At 43.8% G+C, this 15,384-nt stretch overlaps 1 protein-coding gene across 3 annotated transcripts in view; it reads left to right on the top strand.

Moving 5' to 3' along the window:
* Positions 1 to 15,384, top strand: part of SMO (smoothened, frizzled class receptor) — a 26,418-nt gene extending 11,034 nt beyond the window's left edge. For all 3 annotated transcript variants that reach the window (XM_074267961.1, XM_074267962.1, XM_074267960.1), the window contains exons 2-12: positions 4,693 to 4,898; positions 6,345 to 6,554; positions 7,190 to 7,362; positions 7,697 to 7,916; positions 8,009 to 8,132; positions 9,511 to 9,603; positions 10,543 to 10,651; positions 11,495 to 11,680; positions 12,165 to 12,313; positions 12,935 to 13,069; positions 13,680 to 15,384. In XM_074267961.1, the coding sequence (XP_074124062.1) occupies positions 4,752 to 4,898; positions 6,345 to 6,554; positions 7,190 to 7,362; positions 7,697 to 7,916; positions 8,009 to 8,132; positions 9,511 to 9,603; positions 10,543 to 10,651; positions 11,495 to 11,680; positions 12,165 to 12,313; positions 12,935 to 13,069; positions 13,680 to 14,104 (1,971 nt within the window). In that variant the 5' untranslated portion in view covers positions 4,693 to 4,751 and the 3' untranslated portion in view covers positions 14,105 to 15,384. The remainder of the gene's footprint in view (positions 1 to 4,692; positions 4,899 to 6,344; positions 6,555 to 7,189; positions 7,363 to 7,696; positions 7,917 to 8,008; positions 8,133 to 9,510; positions 9,604 to 10,542; positions 10,652 to 11,494; positions 11,681 to 12,164; positions 12,314 to 12,934; positions 13,070 to 13,679) is intronic.

Raw genomic sequence — 15,384 nt, 5'->3', positions numbered from 1 at the left:
CAGGGGAGTAGGTAGATTAGGGGCACAAATGGCCTTAGAGGAGCTGGGAAATGGGGTTAAAACCAGGGGAAGTTTCTACCGTAAGAAGGGACCCAGGTCAGTGTTGTCCCAAAGTTCTTTCTCTCTGGTGAAGTTCTCTGCGGTCTGAGAGGAGATCCGTAACTGAAGGTTGGAGGGAAAGGGGACAGGGCAGGAGGACTGGAGGGGCCTTAGTCGTTTGCAAGGCAGTGGGAAAGGGAGCACCGAGATGTGAAAGTAATGTTAAGCGATGGAAAAGCGCAGGACAGAACCCAGGAAGGGATAGCTGAGGAAGCGCCCCGAGCCAGAAAGTGGGAGATGAAGGAGCTGTGCCTTCTCCCTCTTCCCCTTCTTTGCTTCAACCTCAGCTTAGCTCGGCAAAGATTCGCCTGAGTTTTCTTCTCTGGAAAACGGGCTGGGAAAGGGCAAACTAAAGCCAAGAGGCTTTTTATGAGCTCTATACTCTTCTAGGCCGCAGATTCCCACATTTGGAAAGGACTTTCACAGTACACCTCCATCTCGGATGTTTGGAGCTCATGAATGATTTGCATTTAGGATTTTGGAAGCACTACTCTCCACCAGAATGGAGTCCTTCCCATATATATATATATATATATATATATATATATATATATATATATATATATATATATATATATATATTTTTTTTTTTTTTTTTTTTTATATATATTTTTTAAAGAGGAACCCCTAACTCCTGGCTTATTACCTTAGTAGCTCATACTTTGCAGAGGAGTAGTAATTTCTAAAATTCCCTCAGAACACTAACTTGGTTTTATTCCCCTGGGCCTAGGCAGGATGGCCAAGGAAGAAAAGGCCAGAAGCATAGATATGATTTGTCCTCGGATCATAGATTTAGAACTGAAGAAACCTTAGAAATCATTTAACTTGAGGCTTCTTAACCTGGGATTAGGGGACTCACAAGAAGTCCATGAACAGGAATTTGGCTGAAAAAAAAAATAGTAATATCCTTAGTTTTACTAACATTTAAACTCAGTATTTCCCTAAATTATATTTTAGAACATTAATCTTGAGAAGGGGTTCATAGACTTCACACACACCACATACAAAAATGGTCAAGGAACAAGGGTCTGGCCCAGTTCTCTCATTCAAATTAAGTGAGTTGCCAAGGGCACTGTATTTGAACCCATATTCTGATTCCAATATTGTCGACTAAACCACTCTGCTCTTTTGTAGCCTGCTCGGTATGTCACAACAATTAAAGGCATATCCTGAGCAAGTATAGTAACTCATTGTTTCTGATAGAGAAGTTTTAAAATGTAGGATTATCTATGTTTATTGTAGCATGCTATATTAATACAACACTGATTCTGAAGTGATGCAACTTCACTGGAGTCAGAGAGGATAGTTTGAGGGGGGGAGAGAGACAGAGCTGGACAACATTGATTTGGGTCCTTAGGGAACCTTTACTCTGAAAATTCCCTGGGGGAAGGAGAATATTGCAATAGATTTCTTAGTATAGTAGAAACACCAGATGGAGAATAGGACAAAAGAAGTGGGTTCAGATCCAATTTCTAACTCTAGTAAGAGAAATTATTTTAGGGAAATTACTCTGAATTTCACTCTTTCTAATTAAAAATGAGGATAAGACCTTAAATACCTACTTCATAGGGCTTGTTTTAAGGATCAAATGAAATAAAGTGGATGCTATTTAAATATCAATTATTATTACTTATTAATGAAAAATGGAAGAAAATATGACCAGGTACATAAATCATTAGCTTAATTTCCCTGAGTCGGGGTTAAGTTAATGCTGAGCACCCAGTTATTTCAGCTTACCTTGAAATTCTTTTTTTCTTGACCCTCTCTCATCAGCTCAGTCCTTTCACTTTTCTGGGCTGTGGATGGTTTGTGTATCATTACCTTAATAGTGGTCCTCACACTTTTTAAATAGGGGGCCAGTTCACTGTCCCTCAGGCTGTGGGAGGGCCTGACTAGAGTAAAATTTTCTGTCTCCACCCCTTAGCCCATTTGCCATAACCCGGTGGGCTGCATAAACATCCGCAGTGGCTGCATCTGACCTGCAGGCCGTAGTTTGAGAATCCCTGCTCTAGGAGGCAGCTGGTAATATGGAGAGCAGAACAGGGAAAACATGCATTGCTTGGAGCCATGGGGTAGATAGGTGAATAAGGTAGACCTGCACCTTGTTTGAGATCCACAATCAGTTTCATGAGCTCATTTGCATAGTGGTTTGATCTGTCTCAAAGTTGGGATTTTACCCGAGTAGGGCATAGTCTGTCAGGCTCACCAAACTATAGACTGGGGTCTAAGCCATTCCAGGAGATTGTGGATAATTTAGGCTCCTTTCCTAAGTTGTAAATTCCCTGAGGATAGGAATCTACTCTTTACTTTTCATAAATGGACCACAATACTCCCTAGTGCATCTGACTGAAATTAAAATGAACAAAATCAAAAAAATTCAGTAACAGATAAGACTACATTTTAAAACTAAGTCAATGTGCAACCTACAGGACTGTATGGACTAATGGTTCTTGTTTCTATTTGAATTTGATACCGTTGGTTTCATATACTAAGTCTTGACAGATGTAGTTTTCCCATTAGATTGTAATCTCCTTGAAGGTGGATTTTGTTTCTGTATTCCTACAATTTAATACTATGCCTGGAAAGGTGTTACTGTTCACTCACCTATGACTTTTGTCATTCCATTGATCATAACCCGCCATAGGTTTTTCTTGACAAAGATATTGGAATATTTTGCTATCTCTTTCAACAGTAGGTTAAGGCAGACAGGTTAAATGATTTGCTTGGGGTCACACAGAGCTATTAAGCGTTTGAGCTGGATCTGAACTCAGGTTTTTCTGGATCTCAGGCCCAGGCTCTATCCACTGAGCCAGCTAGCTGCGTCTTACCCCTGGTAAACAGCAGATGCTTAGTACGTGCTTGTTTAGTACGTGAAACTAATGATATTCAGAAAGCTTTGGGGGGGAACTCTTTTTAATGGAAATTGGCATTTATCCTATGAAATTTATCAGATCAATTTAGATCTAGGATCTCTCATGGATCTTCTGAATTTCTGAACCGTATCTTCTAGCTTCTCCCTAAGAAATTCCAAGCTGACGGGAAAAGGATGTCTCCTAAACATTGTCCCTAAACATGGCTTCCAATCAGTTTCATTTAATAGGCATTTATTGAGTGCCTACTTTGTACCCAGTCACTCTGTTATTCATCAATGAAAACAATTCCTACCCTCCAAGACCTTGGTCGGAGGATGAAGAAGGCAGATACAAGTCCAGGCAGTGAGCATGATTGATGCTGGTGTATCACTGGCCAACAATTGCCCCTATCTTTGCTTCACAAAGCAATCCCTCCCATCAGTCAGTCAATAAGTCACCAAGCGTTTATTGAACATTTCCTATGTTCTGAGCAATGTGCTTAGCCGGGGAGACCAAAAAAATAGATAAATAAAAATTTAAAAAGGCAAAACACAATCCCTGCCCTCGAGGAGCTTATATTCTAATGGATAGGGTCCAAAGAAGAAAAAGGACAATCCAGTGGATTCAGATTCAGAGAATGGGTAAAATTCCCAGCTCTTCTACCTCCTGCCTATGGGTTGGCTAAATTATTTCAACCTCTCAAGACCTTCTGATACATACATAAAAGGGACACCTTCCAGCTCTAACCTATAGCCTTGTGACCTTATAAGATGGAAGCATTACCCCATTGCTCATTTGGGGTTAAGAAGCGGGGAGGAGTGATTTTGAAGCATAGTGGTCAGTGTCATTCCAGGACTGGAAGAAGCTTTTTCAGATGTTATCTCTCAGGGAGCCTCTAAGCTCTGTACGGCTTCTTGAGCTCATCATCACTGTAACCTAGGTCTGTGTTCTGGAGATAACCTTGTAGTAAGGATGGCTCTAAGCCCATCATGTTAGATTCCCTCAATGCCCATATTGTTCTTCAAGGATGGTAATAGGAAGCCTTTCCCAAATACTGTCATGTACACACCTCATTTAATCTTTTCACTCTGGACCCCAGACTCCTAAGTGTCAACCCTGATACAACTGACTCAGGGATAGACTAATGAGGAAGTAGGGCTGGATGAGGAGGCCCTGCTTAGGGACAGAGCAGGAGAGAATGAGCTGGGCCAGCAGGGATGATGGGGCTGGGTGGAGAGTTCCATTTGCCTATTTCTGGCACCTTTCTTCCTGCTGACATGTACAGAGTCTCCTCTGTTTTTCTCCATCTGACTTCCTGTTTCTTCTCTCTCTGGCCACGGAGTACCTGGCTTCTCTGACCATCTCTTCCTCTGCTCCCACCTCTTCTCTGTTTCACCTCAGCTTGGTAAGGGGGAATGAGGGTTTGGGGGGTTTTATTTAGCAAGTGGAGAGGCTTCTGAGGTCTCTTGAATTTACAGCATGCTCCATTGAATGAAGGGGGTGGAGGGTCTCTTGCCTAACTATCTCAGGCTCCCCCCCACTTTCCACTAATTATGACTGAGAAGGGCTTTAAGATCACTAGTACAACACTAACCTAACGCTTCTGACCAAAGCTGGTCCATAGTATTACAGCGAGAAGTCTCTAAGACATAGTAAGGAGTATATGGAATACTGTCTTGAATCTGAAGGGAGGAGGGTCTCTGCACTGCCTTGTTTGTCCTCACTGCTTTTTTCATCCCAGGCCTTAGGAATGCTCCCCGCTGCTGGGCAGTGATCCAGCCCTTGCTCTGTGCTGTCTACATGCCCAAGTGTGAGAATGATCGAGTGGAGCTGCCTAGCCGAACCCTGTGCCAGGCCACTCGGGGACCCTGTGCCATTGTCGAGCGGGAACGGGGCTGGCCCGACTTCCTGAAGTGCACCCCAGATCACTTTCCAGAAGGCTGTCCTGTAAGTGGGAGTGTGAAGATCAGGGGACCCTGAATCTGACGGGATGCTAGGTGTAGAAAAGCGGTCCAGGGTGACTAGGATAAAGGATGAGGAGGACAGACTGCCATGTCTTTAATAGTACAGTTATCCCTTCCACACCACAGGGTTAGGAATGTTGACGTGGAAAATCCACCAGATTTACAAGAAAAAAAGTCTGAATTAATGGTATTAAAAGATATGTGGATATCATAACATACTAGACACATATTTTGTGCATTTCTGAGTTTCTAAATTTTTTGTGTCATCTGCTGCCATTACATGTCATCTACAATTTCTGCAAAACTCTCGAAAAACTCCCATTTGATTTCTTATGTTATCTTTTGATGTATCAAAACCACAGTGGGGAAATTTGTGATGTGAAAGGGATAACTATACTCTTATTGTGTAAATCAATAAGGTGTAAGCACAAGATGAAACAAATCAAACACAGTCAGCTTGAATGACTTTACAATATATCAGACAAATGGACGTCCAGCATTTACTTTAAAACCTTAAGTGAGAGTGAGCCCATTATCTCAGTGGATAGCCTATTACAATTGTGGGTGGTTTTAATGGTTAAAGGTTTTTCTTTAAATGAACCTCAACTACTTCTTTCCAAAGGGAAAAAAAATCTGAAAATAGGAGAGTCCAAGTACAGTATTAGACCATGAGAGGAGACATCAACTTGTGGTCAAATCACTGTGTTTGAGAAAAAGCAAGGTAGGACATAAGAAATGTTTAGCTGAGGATGAACTGATCAGCCAGGCCATAACTGGTGCTGGGTGGTGAAGTGGATTCATCACTTGCCCGTGAGTCAAGAAGTCCCTACACATTTACTAGCTTTGTACCCCACACAAATCACTTAACCTTTCATAGGGAGCCTTTCACCAGTACTTCATATAGACACCTCATTTGATCTTTTCACTCTGGACCACATTATCGAGGTACCAATAAGAATAATAAAATAGGAATTCCAAGGATGGTTAGGGGGATCCAATGATATAACATGTAAAGCATTTTGCCAAACTTAAAGCTCAATATAAATGCTAGCTATTGTTGATAGTAGTGGTGTTTTTGGAAGGGATCCCGTGACTAAGCTCCTGAAATGGGAAGTCATCACTGTTCTGGCCCTCACACTTAATCAGTGGCTCCTCAGAGACACAGATGTAAAATAGCAGCTAGATAGTGATACATCACAGAGTTTGATCAAGTGCTAAGTCTGTGAAATAGATTTTTAAATGAAGTTATTCTAAATAGAAACTTGTAAAGGTTATAACACTAATTTATACATTGTTATCTGTATTACATATATTATATGCACAACATAAATACAAATGTATATGCATGATTATAAATACAAATTATTCCTGACTACCATTTCTTTGTATTCTCTTCTTCCCATCTTGCCCATTATGATGACATCCATAGAATGAGGTGCAAAACATCAAGTTCAACAGCTCGGGACAATGCGAGTCCCCCTTGGTGCGCACAGATAACCCCAACAGCTGGTACGAGGACGTGGAAGGCTGCGGGATCCAGTGCCAGAACCCGCTCTTCACCGAGGCGGAGCACCAGGACATGCACAGCTACATCGCTGCCTTTGGCGCTGTCACCGGCCTCTGCACTCTCTTTACCCTGGTCAGCCTGGGAGGAGGGGGGAGAAGGGGCAGCAACCTCAGTCTTGGGCGTGGTGGGCCAGGGAGGAGGAGGCCCCCAAGCATGGGGGAGTTCAGATCAGTCAGCATTGAGCATTTTCCTCAGCCCTGGAGATTCAAAGATGAGAATAATCAAAATCGGGGCTAAGCTCACATTCTCTTGGGGTTAGGGAAGTAGAGAGATAAAACATTAAGTATACAAAGTATGAAAATTGATACAGAGTAATTTCTGACGGAGGAGGGTGAGGATACTACAAATGAAGGGTCCGTGGGAGGAGGTCTCCTAGCTTAGCCCTGAAGGGAGGCAGGGGGATCCAGAAGAAATGAGCAAGGAAAGTGTTATGGACATGGAGCTCAGCCTGGGCAAAGGCAGAGAGCAGGAGCCGCTCTGAGCGTGGTGCGGGCATAGGCGGGTGTTGCCAGGGGTTAAAAGGCAGAAGAGCAATTCAGATACTGTATTTAGGGAAAGCAGGAGGTTTAATCGGGGCGAGTTTGGGCAGAGGGAAATACTGAGCTCTGCAGAAGGAAGGGCAGGGAGTGGGCAGTGGCAGCTGCTGGGGGCCAAGGGCTGGGGAGGCTGCACGGTTCCCCCTGAATGCGCCATTTGTCACCCCCCAGGCCACGTTTGTTGCTGACTGGAAGAATTCGAACCGCTATCCTGCTGTCATACTTTTTTATGTCAATGCTTGCTTCTTTGTGGGCAGCATTGGCTGGCTGGCTCAGTTCATGGATGGTGCCCGCAGGGAAATTGTTTGCAGAGCTGATGGTACCATGAGGCTGGGGGAGCCCACGTAGGTGCCTGGGAAACCTAAAGGTGGGGGGCTACATGTGCCAGAGGAAGCCCATGTAGGTGCCAAGGGAACCAAAAGGGGAGAAGGAAGTTTTCACAGCTCAGTCTTCTCACCTAAGAAGCTTATGTTTGAAACTAGAAACGAAAGTCCAGTGTAAACTGTTTCACTTGTGTCATTCCCCTCTTCTAGCCCACATCCCCTGTCCCCTTGGGATCACGTCCCATAGTCACAAAAAATTTGGCCTGCTGAGTTAGCAGGGATACTTTAGGGGGTTTGGTGGGGGAAGAGAATAGAAGAATGAACTGCTCTAGTGACTCCATACCTGTCCCCACAGCTCCAATGAAACCCTGTCCTGTGTGATCATCTTCGTCATCGTGTATTACGCGCTGATGGCAGGCGTAGTCTGGTTCGTGGTGCTCACCTATGCCTGGCACACCTCCTTCAAGGCCCTTGGCACCACGTACCAGCCCCTCTCTGGCAAGACCTCCTACTTCCACCTGCTCACCTGGTCACTGCCGTTTGTGCTCACTGTGGCCATTCTTGCTGTGGCCCAGGTACAGGCCCTGCTGGGGCTAAGGGGTCCTGAAGGGCATGGGTTTTGGTATTGTATGGCCAACTGTCTTCTCCAATTCCCTTCTCACTTTAGGTGGATGGGGACTCAGTGAGCGGTATCTGTTTCGTGGGCTACAAGAACTATCGTTACCGAGCTGGCTTCGTATTGGCCCCTATCGGTCTGGTGCTTATTGTTGGGGGCTATTTCCTCATCCGAGGTGAGTGGGAGGCCTATGATCAATAAATCCACAAATCTTTGTTAAGCTCTACTCTGTATGAGGTAATACGCCTTAGCCGACACCCTCTATAGCGCTTCAAGGCTGGCAAAGTAATTTATTGCAGGGTGTAGTAGCCCATGCCAGTAATGCCTGATTCTGGGGGGGGACTGAACGAGGTAGACCACTAGGGCTCAGGAGTTCTGAGCTGCAATAGGGCTAATACCCCTTGGGATCAGAGAACCAGCAGGATGCTTAAGAAAGGGAAAACAGGCATAGAAGAACAACTCAAAGCTTCCATGCTTCTCACATTGGGGGAGGTAGGGCCCATAATCAGCCACTATACTCCCAAACTGGGCAAGTTAGGGACCTAGTCTAAAAAAACAATATTAGAAATACTTTAGGATTCTTACAACAACCTTATGGTGCAACTCCTATAAGTATTATTTTCCCCCTTTTATAGATGAGGAAGCTCAGGTTAAAGTTACTTGGTCATAATGAGACAGCTAGTTATTTTGAGGAATGAGATTTACATCCAGGTCTCTCTTGATTTCACATTTCACACACCTTTCTATTCCTACTGTGCTGCTTGGCCAAGAAAAGCCTTCTCAGTTTTGCCATCTTAACCGGGAGCAATCCTGGACCTACTGTTGCCCCACTGTTATGTGTTCACACTACTTTGAAAAATATACTCATCTTTCATTTTTCCATCTCACTTGTATGCCTCTTCATCCCTTCCCCAACGAAGATATAAGACATTGTCGATGATATTTGTATGTCAGACTTCCTCCTGCAACATATCTTTTTTCCATTAAGCTCTAATTTGTTGTTTTGTGCTCTCTTTCTGTAATTCAATTTACCTACTGCTGCCTCACACTTCACATATGTCTCCATTTAATCTTTATTCTGTAAGCACTAACTTGACCAGTCAGCATTCGTTAAAACTGGCTCATTCAAAATTGGACCTTTCTTTTCCTTTGCATTGATTCCTCAATAGTCCTGGTTTGTCCTCTTCCTGATGTCCTGTCCGTCTCTGCTCTCTCTCTCTCTCTCTCTCTCTCTCTCTCTCTCTCTCTCTTTTTGCTGAGACAATTAGGATTAAGTGACTTGCCTAGGGTCACACAGCTAGGAAGTATTATGTATCTGAAGCTAGATTTGAACTTCAAGTCCACCTGACTTCAGGGCTGGTGCTTTATCTCCTGTGCCATTCTAGCTGCCCTATTTGTTAGTCCTCTTAATTTCCACTGTCTTCTCCAGAGCTCAAAAGGCAGCACAAAGATGACTATCTCTTGTTGGCTTAGTATCATACTTTCTTCCTTCTTTACTGCGATTCCCTTGTCTGATAATCTGTGAAGTGCCTTTTCCCCTTTTTCCCCCCTAGGAGTTATGACTCTCTTCTCTATCAAAAGCAATCACCCTGGATTACTGAGTGAGAAAGCAGCTAGCAAGATCAATGAAACCATGCTACGTCTGGGTGAGTGGGGCTATTCTGCAAGAGGGAATTGCCAGTCCCTCAATTCAGCTCAACTTAACTAGTCTCTTAAGTTCCCAGCACACATTCTACTAGGATACAAAGAGAAAATGACCAATAGCCCTTGCCCTCAAGGATCTTACATTTAGTAGCTAGGTAGTATGGAGAAGAGAGTGTTAGACTTGGAGTTAAGAAGACAGGAGTTCTAATGATTGAGTAGAGTCATTGTAGGATCATAGGATCATTATCACCTTTGTGATAATGACAGCACCTAGCTCCCAGGTTTATTTCAAGAATCAGATGAGTAGCATGTGTATGAAGCACTTTACAAATATTAAAGTGCTATTATTATAAATGCTATTATTGTCATGTTTCATATTGTTCCTTTATCTTGTTCTTGAAAGATTTCATGTCCACTCTTTAAAGGATGGAAGAAAAGCAGTGATAAATGGGTTTGAGAAGGGCTCGTAGAGGTGCCAACAGGGGAATACTCTGTACTAAGGTGGGACAAATGAACAGAGAGAAGAATGGGACAATGTAGGCAAACGGGACATTCCTGGATATTTCCCATTTGCCTGAAGTGGGAGGGGAGTTGGAGAAGTTAGTGGGTCCCATGATACCCTCCATGTTCCCCATCATTTCCTTAATTTCTGGGCTTCGGTAAGAGCAGTGTTTTAGTGTTGTTCCCCTATACTGTCTTACTTCTGCTGCAGGATTCTCCATCAGTTGGACCCATTTCTCTTTACTTTCTGTTCAAACTAGCTAGGTTCAGTTTTATTAAAACATAGCTAGTACTGAATCTAGTTTGGCTGCATTCTAGTACTGACCCTAGTTTAATGCTTGAAAACCTGATTGTCTATTATTTGGTAGTGGGATCTAAATCAGCAAAAGTATCATCCAGTTGGGGATGAATAATGGGGTAACACCTCTGCTCCCCCATAGGCATTTTTGGCTTTCTAGCCTTCGGCTTTGTGCTCATCACCTTCAGCTGCCATTTCTATGACTTCTTCAACCAGGCTGAGTGGGAACGCAGCTTCCGGGATTATGTGCTGTGAGTATGGGGCCGGGCCTCTGGAAGAGGAATGAGGGTAGAACCTGAGTTGCAATAGAGAGAGTCCAGCAGGAAATTTTTGTGGCCTCAGAACCAAACAGGAGCCAGCATGGACTGATTTTGTTCATCCAATGGTGGAAGCCATTCTCTCTAACCATGTCTCTGTGGATTCCTCAAAAGTTCCTTGATGTAATCTGGTTGTTAAGGCTTCCTTCAAGGCCAGGCTCAAAGCTCCCTGTTGCTTTGACTGGCTTGCCTCTAAGGTCTCTTCCAGCTCTAACTCCTGTGAGACTTTATCCCATAAGCCCTCATGTCCTCAATTTGTGGCACAGAACTATGTTTTGTACTTGTTAGCATGACATTCGTGTTCATTAGCAAGTTATTTCATGCTTTAGCCTTCTCTAATTAGGCTGTAAATTGGCCATAGGGACCATGTCTTCCGAATTTTATGAATTCCCTTCTAGCAACTAGCATGGTTTCTGTGCATAGCAGTTAATTCATTATTAAGCCTGGAGATGTATTTAAAGGGCCAATATTATCAAATACCTACATGATTTTTCCCTACATTTACCAGAGTCTTATGAATGATGGATTGGAGACCTGGGAGCACCAATAGTTTCTGATATAGAGAACAATATTCTTGCCATTGGTGACATTTTAAATTTTTATTAAACAGATACCTGAACACATTCTGATTTTTCAGACCGAATTTCTTTTTCATGGAGTGGAGACCTTTACTAATTTATGAGGCCAGTTTAAAGAATTTGGTTAAACTTTTAGCAGTGCTAGAACTCTGGGAATAAGTCATGTGTTTCCCTCCCTCCCATCCCTTACCACACACAGGTGCCAAGCCAACGTGACTATTGGGCTACCCACCAAGAAGCCTATTACTGATTGTGAGATCAAGAATCGTCCCAGCCTTCTGGTAGAAAAGATCAACCTGTTTGCCATGTTTGGCACGGGCATTGCCATGAGCACTTGGGTCTGGACAAAGGCTACTCTACTTATCTGGAGACGTACTTGGTGCAGGTGGGGCCAGCCCGGGGACTTTCTCAAATCTTGATCCTTCCTATCTCATCTTCTCCTTCTTTCTTTTTTTCCAGCCTCTCTCCAGCTGTAATTCTCAGTCACTCTAGTTACCATTTAATGAAATGTTCTAGGGAAGGCCAAATCTAGCTTCCTTGTGCTTGCAGGTGCTCCTGAATAATCCAGCATTGTGATGCTATCCCATTTTGAGTAAGAGTTAATTGCTTAAGTTGGTAGAAATCAGGATTCTTCTCATCTTTTTTTTGCTGGGAAGGCCTTTTTTCTTTGAGCTCTTTTGGAACAGTTAAGAGATTTTGAACCATCAGGGAGCTGTCTTATCTTGAGAACTGTATTGTTTGGCATTAGACTATTCTCTAAGAACAGAAGAGAATCAAAGTGGAAGAGTAAGAAATGGTCAATAATTGTTCTTCAAGAAATATCAACAGAAATCTATTTTCTTCCCCCTGTCACAATCTTTTCTCAACAGGTTGACTGGGCAGAGTGATGATGAACCCAAACGAATCAAGAAAAGCAAGATGATTGCCAAAGCTTTCTCTAAACGACGGGAATTACTACAGAATCCAGGCCAGGAGCTCTCCTTCAGCATGCATACCGTGTCCCATGATGGGCCTGTGGGTGAGGCTCTGTTCCATTCCCAGCCCCAACAATTTTCCTTCCCAGCAGAGGATGACATGGAGATGTGGACTGATCCTTCACTATGAGAAATGACACTCTTGCTCTCTCTCTTCATTTTCTCTTAGCTCCTCCTCTTTCTCCTTTATGTCTGTCTTTCTCTTTTTGACAGGGTGATTTGGCTTCTGTGCTGGTCCTTTGACTCCAGTAATTACTTTCTATACAACCTTCCTCTCCTCCATTTTGGGTCCCATTATTGAAATCAGACAGGATTTGGGAAATTTTGTTCTTTGGGAGACTTCTCCGTGCCAGCATGGTGTAGTAGATAAAGATCTGACCTCAATCAGGAAGAACTCAATCAGGTCCTGCCTCTGACAAAATCTAACTGACCTTAAGCAAAACGCTTAGCTTTGCAGTGTCCCTAGACAACTCTCGGAGACTCTAGATTGCAGATTATGTGTTGCCTGCATTGGAAGTTTTCTTACATCAATGCAATCATACTGCAAAACAAAACAAAAATTTCTCTGGGGAATAAAAGTATTGACTGAAAATGACTGGTACTAAGAAAGGGGTTTCATTTTAAGCATGGTAATATTCTTTAGTCATCCTCTCTTTTTTCCACAGCGGGTTTGGCCTTTGATCTCAATGAGCCTTCCGCCGATGTCTCTTCTGCTTGGGCCCAACATGTCACTAAAATGGTGGCCCGAAGGGGAGCTATCCTTCCTCAGGATGTGTCCGTCACTCCTGTTGGGACTCCAGGTATGAAGGGCAGAGATTGGATGGGGAAGGAAAAGGGAGATTATGAGGCTCTTGACTTTTTTTGTTCAATGGACCCTGGTGACATCTACAGATCCCTTGTCAGAATCCTGTTTTTAAATGCACAAAATAAAGTACACAGAATGACAGTGGAATCAATTATATTGAAACATTTTATTATTAGTTATTTTTAATATTTTAAAATTTGCAGACCCCAGGGTAAGAACCTTTGCTCTGGAAGGGGCAATAGTAAAACAGAAAACAAACACTGGACTAGGAATGGTGAGATCTGGGTGTTAGTTTTGGCTGTTATTTTGGTTCATGATCTTGAACTAAATTTCTCTGCAACTTGGTTTCTTTATCTGTAAAATAAGAAAGTTAAACTAGATGAATTATAAGGTGTTGTCCAGAGCTAAACTTCATGGAATTTGGTGGAACTAGAGCCTAAGGCTAGTAGGATTGGGAGAGTATAAGGACAGCACTGTAGGTCCTTGAGCTAGGAGAGTAGATGGTCTAGGATGAGGGATGGGAGGTGAGCAGAGCCACGGGAAGGCATTAGCTCCATAGTACCCCTATAGCATAGCTAAATGGCCTCATGTTCTCTTTCTCCTAGTACCCCCAGAAGAACAAGCTAACAAATGGCTGGTTGAGGCAGAAATCTCCCCAGAGCTACAGAAACGCCTGGGAAGGAAGAAAAAGAGAAGGAAGAGAAAGAAGGAGGTGTGCCCTCTGGCACCCCCCACAGAGCTTTGCCATCCTGGACCTGCACCCAGTGCAGTACCCCGCCTGCCTCAATTGCCCCGGCAGAAGTGCCTGGTGGCAGGGGCCTGGGGAACGGGGGAGACCCACCGACATGGAGCTTGGACCTTGGTCTCTAACCCTTTCTGTCCAGAGCCAAATTCTCTCCAGGATCCATTTCTGCCAACTCCGCCAGGCCCAGCAGCTTGGGCTCAAGGTCGTCGGCCTTGTCTAGCCCCCATTCATTCTCGTACCAACTTGATGGAGGCTGAGTTATTGGATGCTGATTCTGATTTCTGAACCTTTGAGAGCAGGACCTGGATGAGGGCGGACATGGGTGGCAAATGGGAAGAAGTAAACTCTGGTTTCCTGACCAGAAATAGGCAGCTTTTCTCCCTTCCCTTTTGCCTGCTCCCCAAGGCATCTCCTATTCCCAGAGACCCTAAAAGCCCAAATACTCTCCCAAAGGAATTATTTATCTCTGGCTCAGTCTGTCCAGAGTGTGGGGAAAAGCCCAAGCTAACTAGATTCCATGGCAGAACTGCTCTACTTCTCAAAGCTGCCCATTCCTTAGCAGGTTTTACTTCAGGGCAGGGATCAATAGCCAAAGGCCTTCATTTCCCTCTCAGCCAAGCAGGAATTGGACTGAGGACAAACAGTGTCTGAGAGAGAGAGAATACACAATGCTAGTATGTTGGTAGTAGAGGTACCACGCAGGAGAAAGGTAATGGTGTTTGAAGAGCTAGGCCTAAGAAAGAAACAGAGCCTATATAAGCACCGGTGAGGGGTCCTCCATTCTCAAGCAGAGGCAAACCCCTAATTCTCAGAAGTCTTCAGACAAGAAGGATAAAACTAGGAATAATAGTATTCACCCAATTTTGTGTCCTGGCCTTTCTCTGAAATGGGACGGGGAATTCCTTTTTTTCCTTTTCCTAAGCATGGAATGGGGAAGACGGTTGATGGCCCCATTCCTGTAAAAGCCAGAGTGACCTTTAGCAAGGGCTCCACAAATTCTACTGATTACTGATAATTTAACCTTTCCCCCCCCCATCTTTTCCTTACCCTTCTTTTCCTATCCAGCGAATTCATTCTTATCTCCTCTTTGAATTGTGTTGTCTTTGAATCCTTCCCTATTATATTTGTTTAGCACTTAGAGCTACATTCTGAAGCTCTGAGCAGTCACCTCTTCACCCTTTCCTTGTTGACCCCATTCCCTGGAAAAGACATTCAGCCGTGGGGTCTCAAGCTATGGGTAAGAACATTGGATCAATTGCCATTGGGACAAATACCACCTCCTCTCTTGGCCTATCCCTTGAGAAGTAGAGCCATTGATCTGAGGGCCTGCTATGAGGGAACTACTTCAGATGGTCAGATAATACCCTTCCTATTGACACAACCTGAGTATGGGTGTTTATCTCCCTACTGTTTTAATCTATGGTACCATTTCTTCCCATTCCCCATCCTCCCTCTCCCCAAAAGTCAGGCAGCAGAAAGCCTTTGAAGCTTATTGGGTTCTAGGCCAGGGGCATAGGGATTTGGGTGAAGGAATATAAATAGCCAATAAAAAATTTTGTACAAAT

This window comes from Sminthopsis crassicaudata, chromosome 5, assembly GCF_048593235.1.
Source record: "Sminthopsis crassicaudata isolate SCR6 chromosome 5, ASM4859323v1, whole genome shotgun sequence".
Classification (NCBI taxonomy): Eukaryota; Metazoa; Chordata; class Mammalia; order Dasyuromorphia; family Dasyuridae; genus Sminthopsis; species Sminthopsis crassicaudata.
The sequence above is the reverse complement of the archived record's forward strand: the minus strand, read 5'-3'. Positions and strand labels throughout refer to the sequence as shown.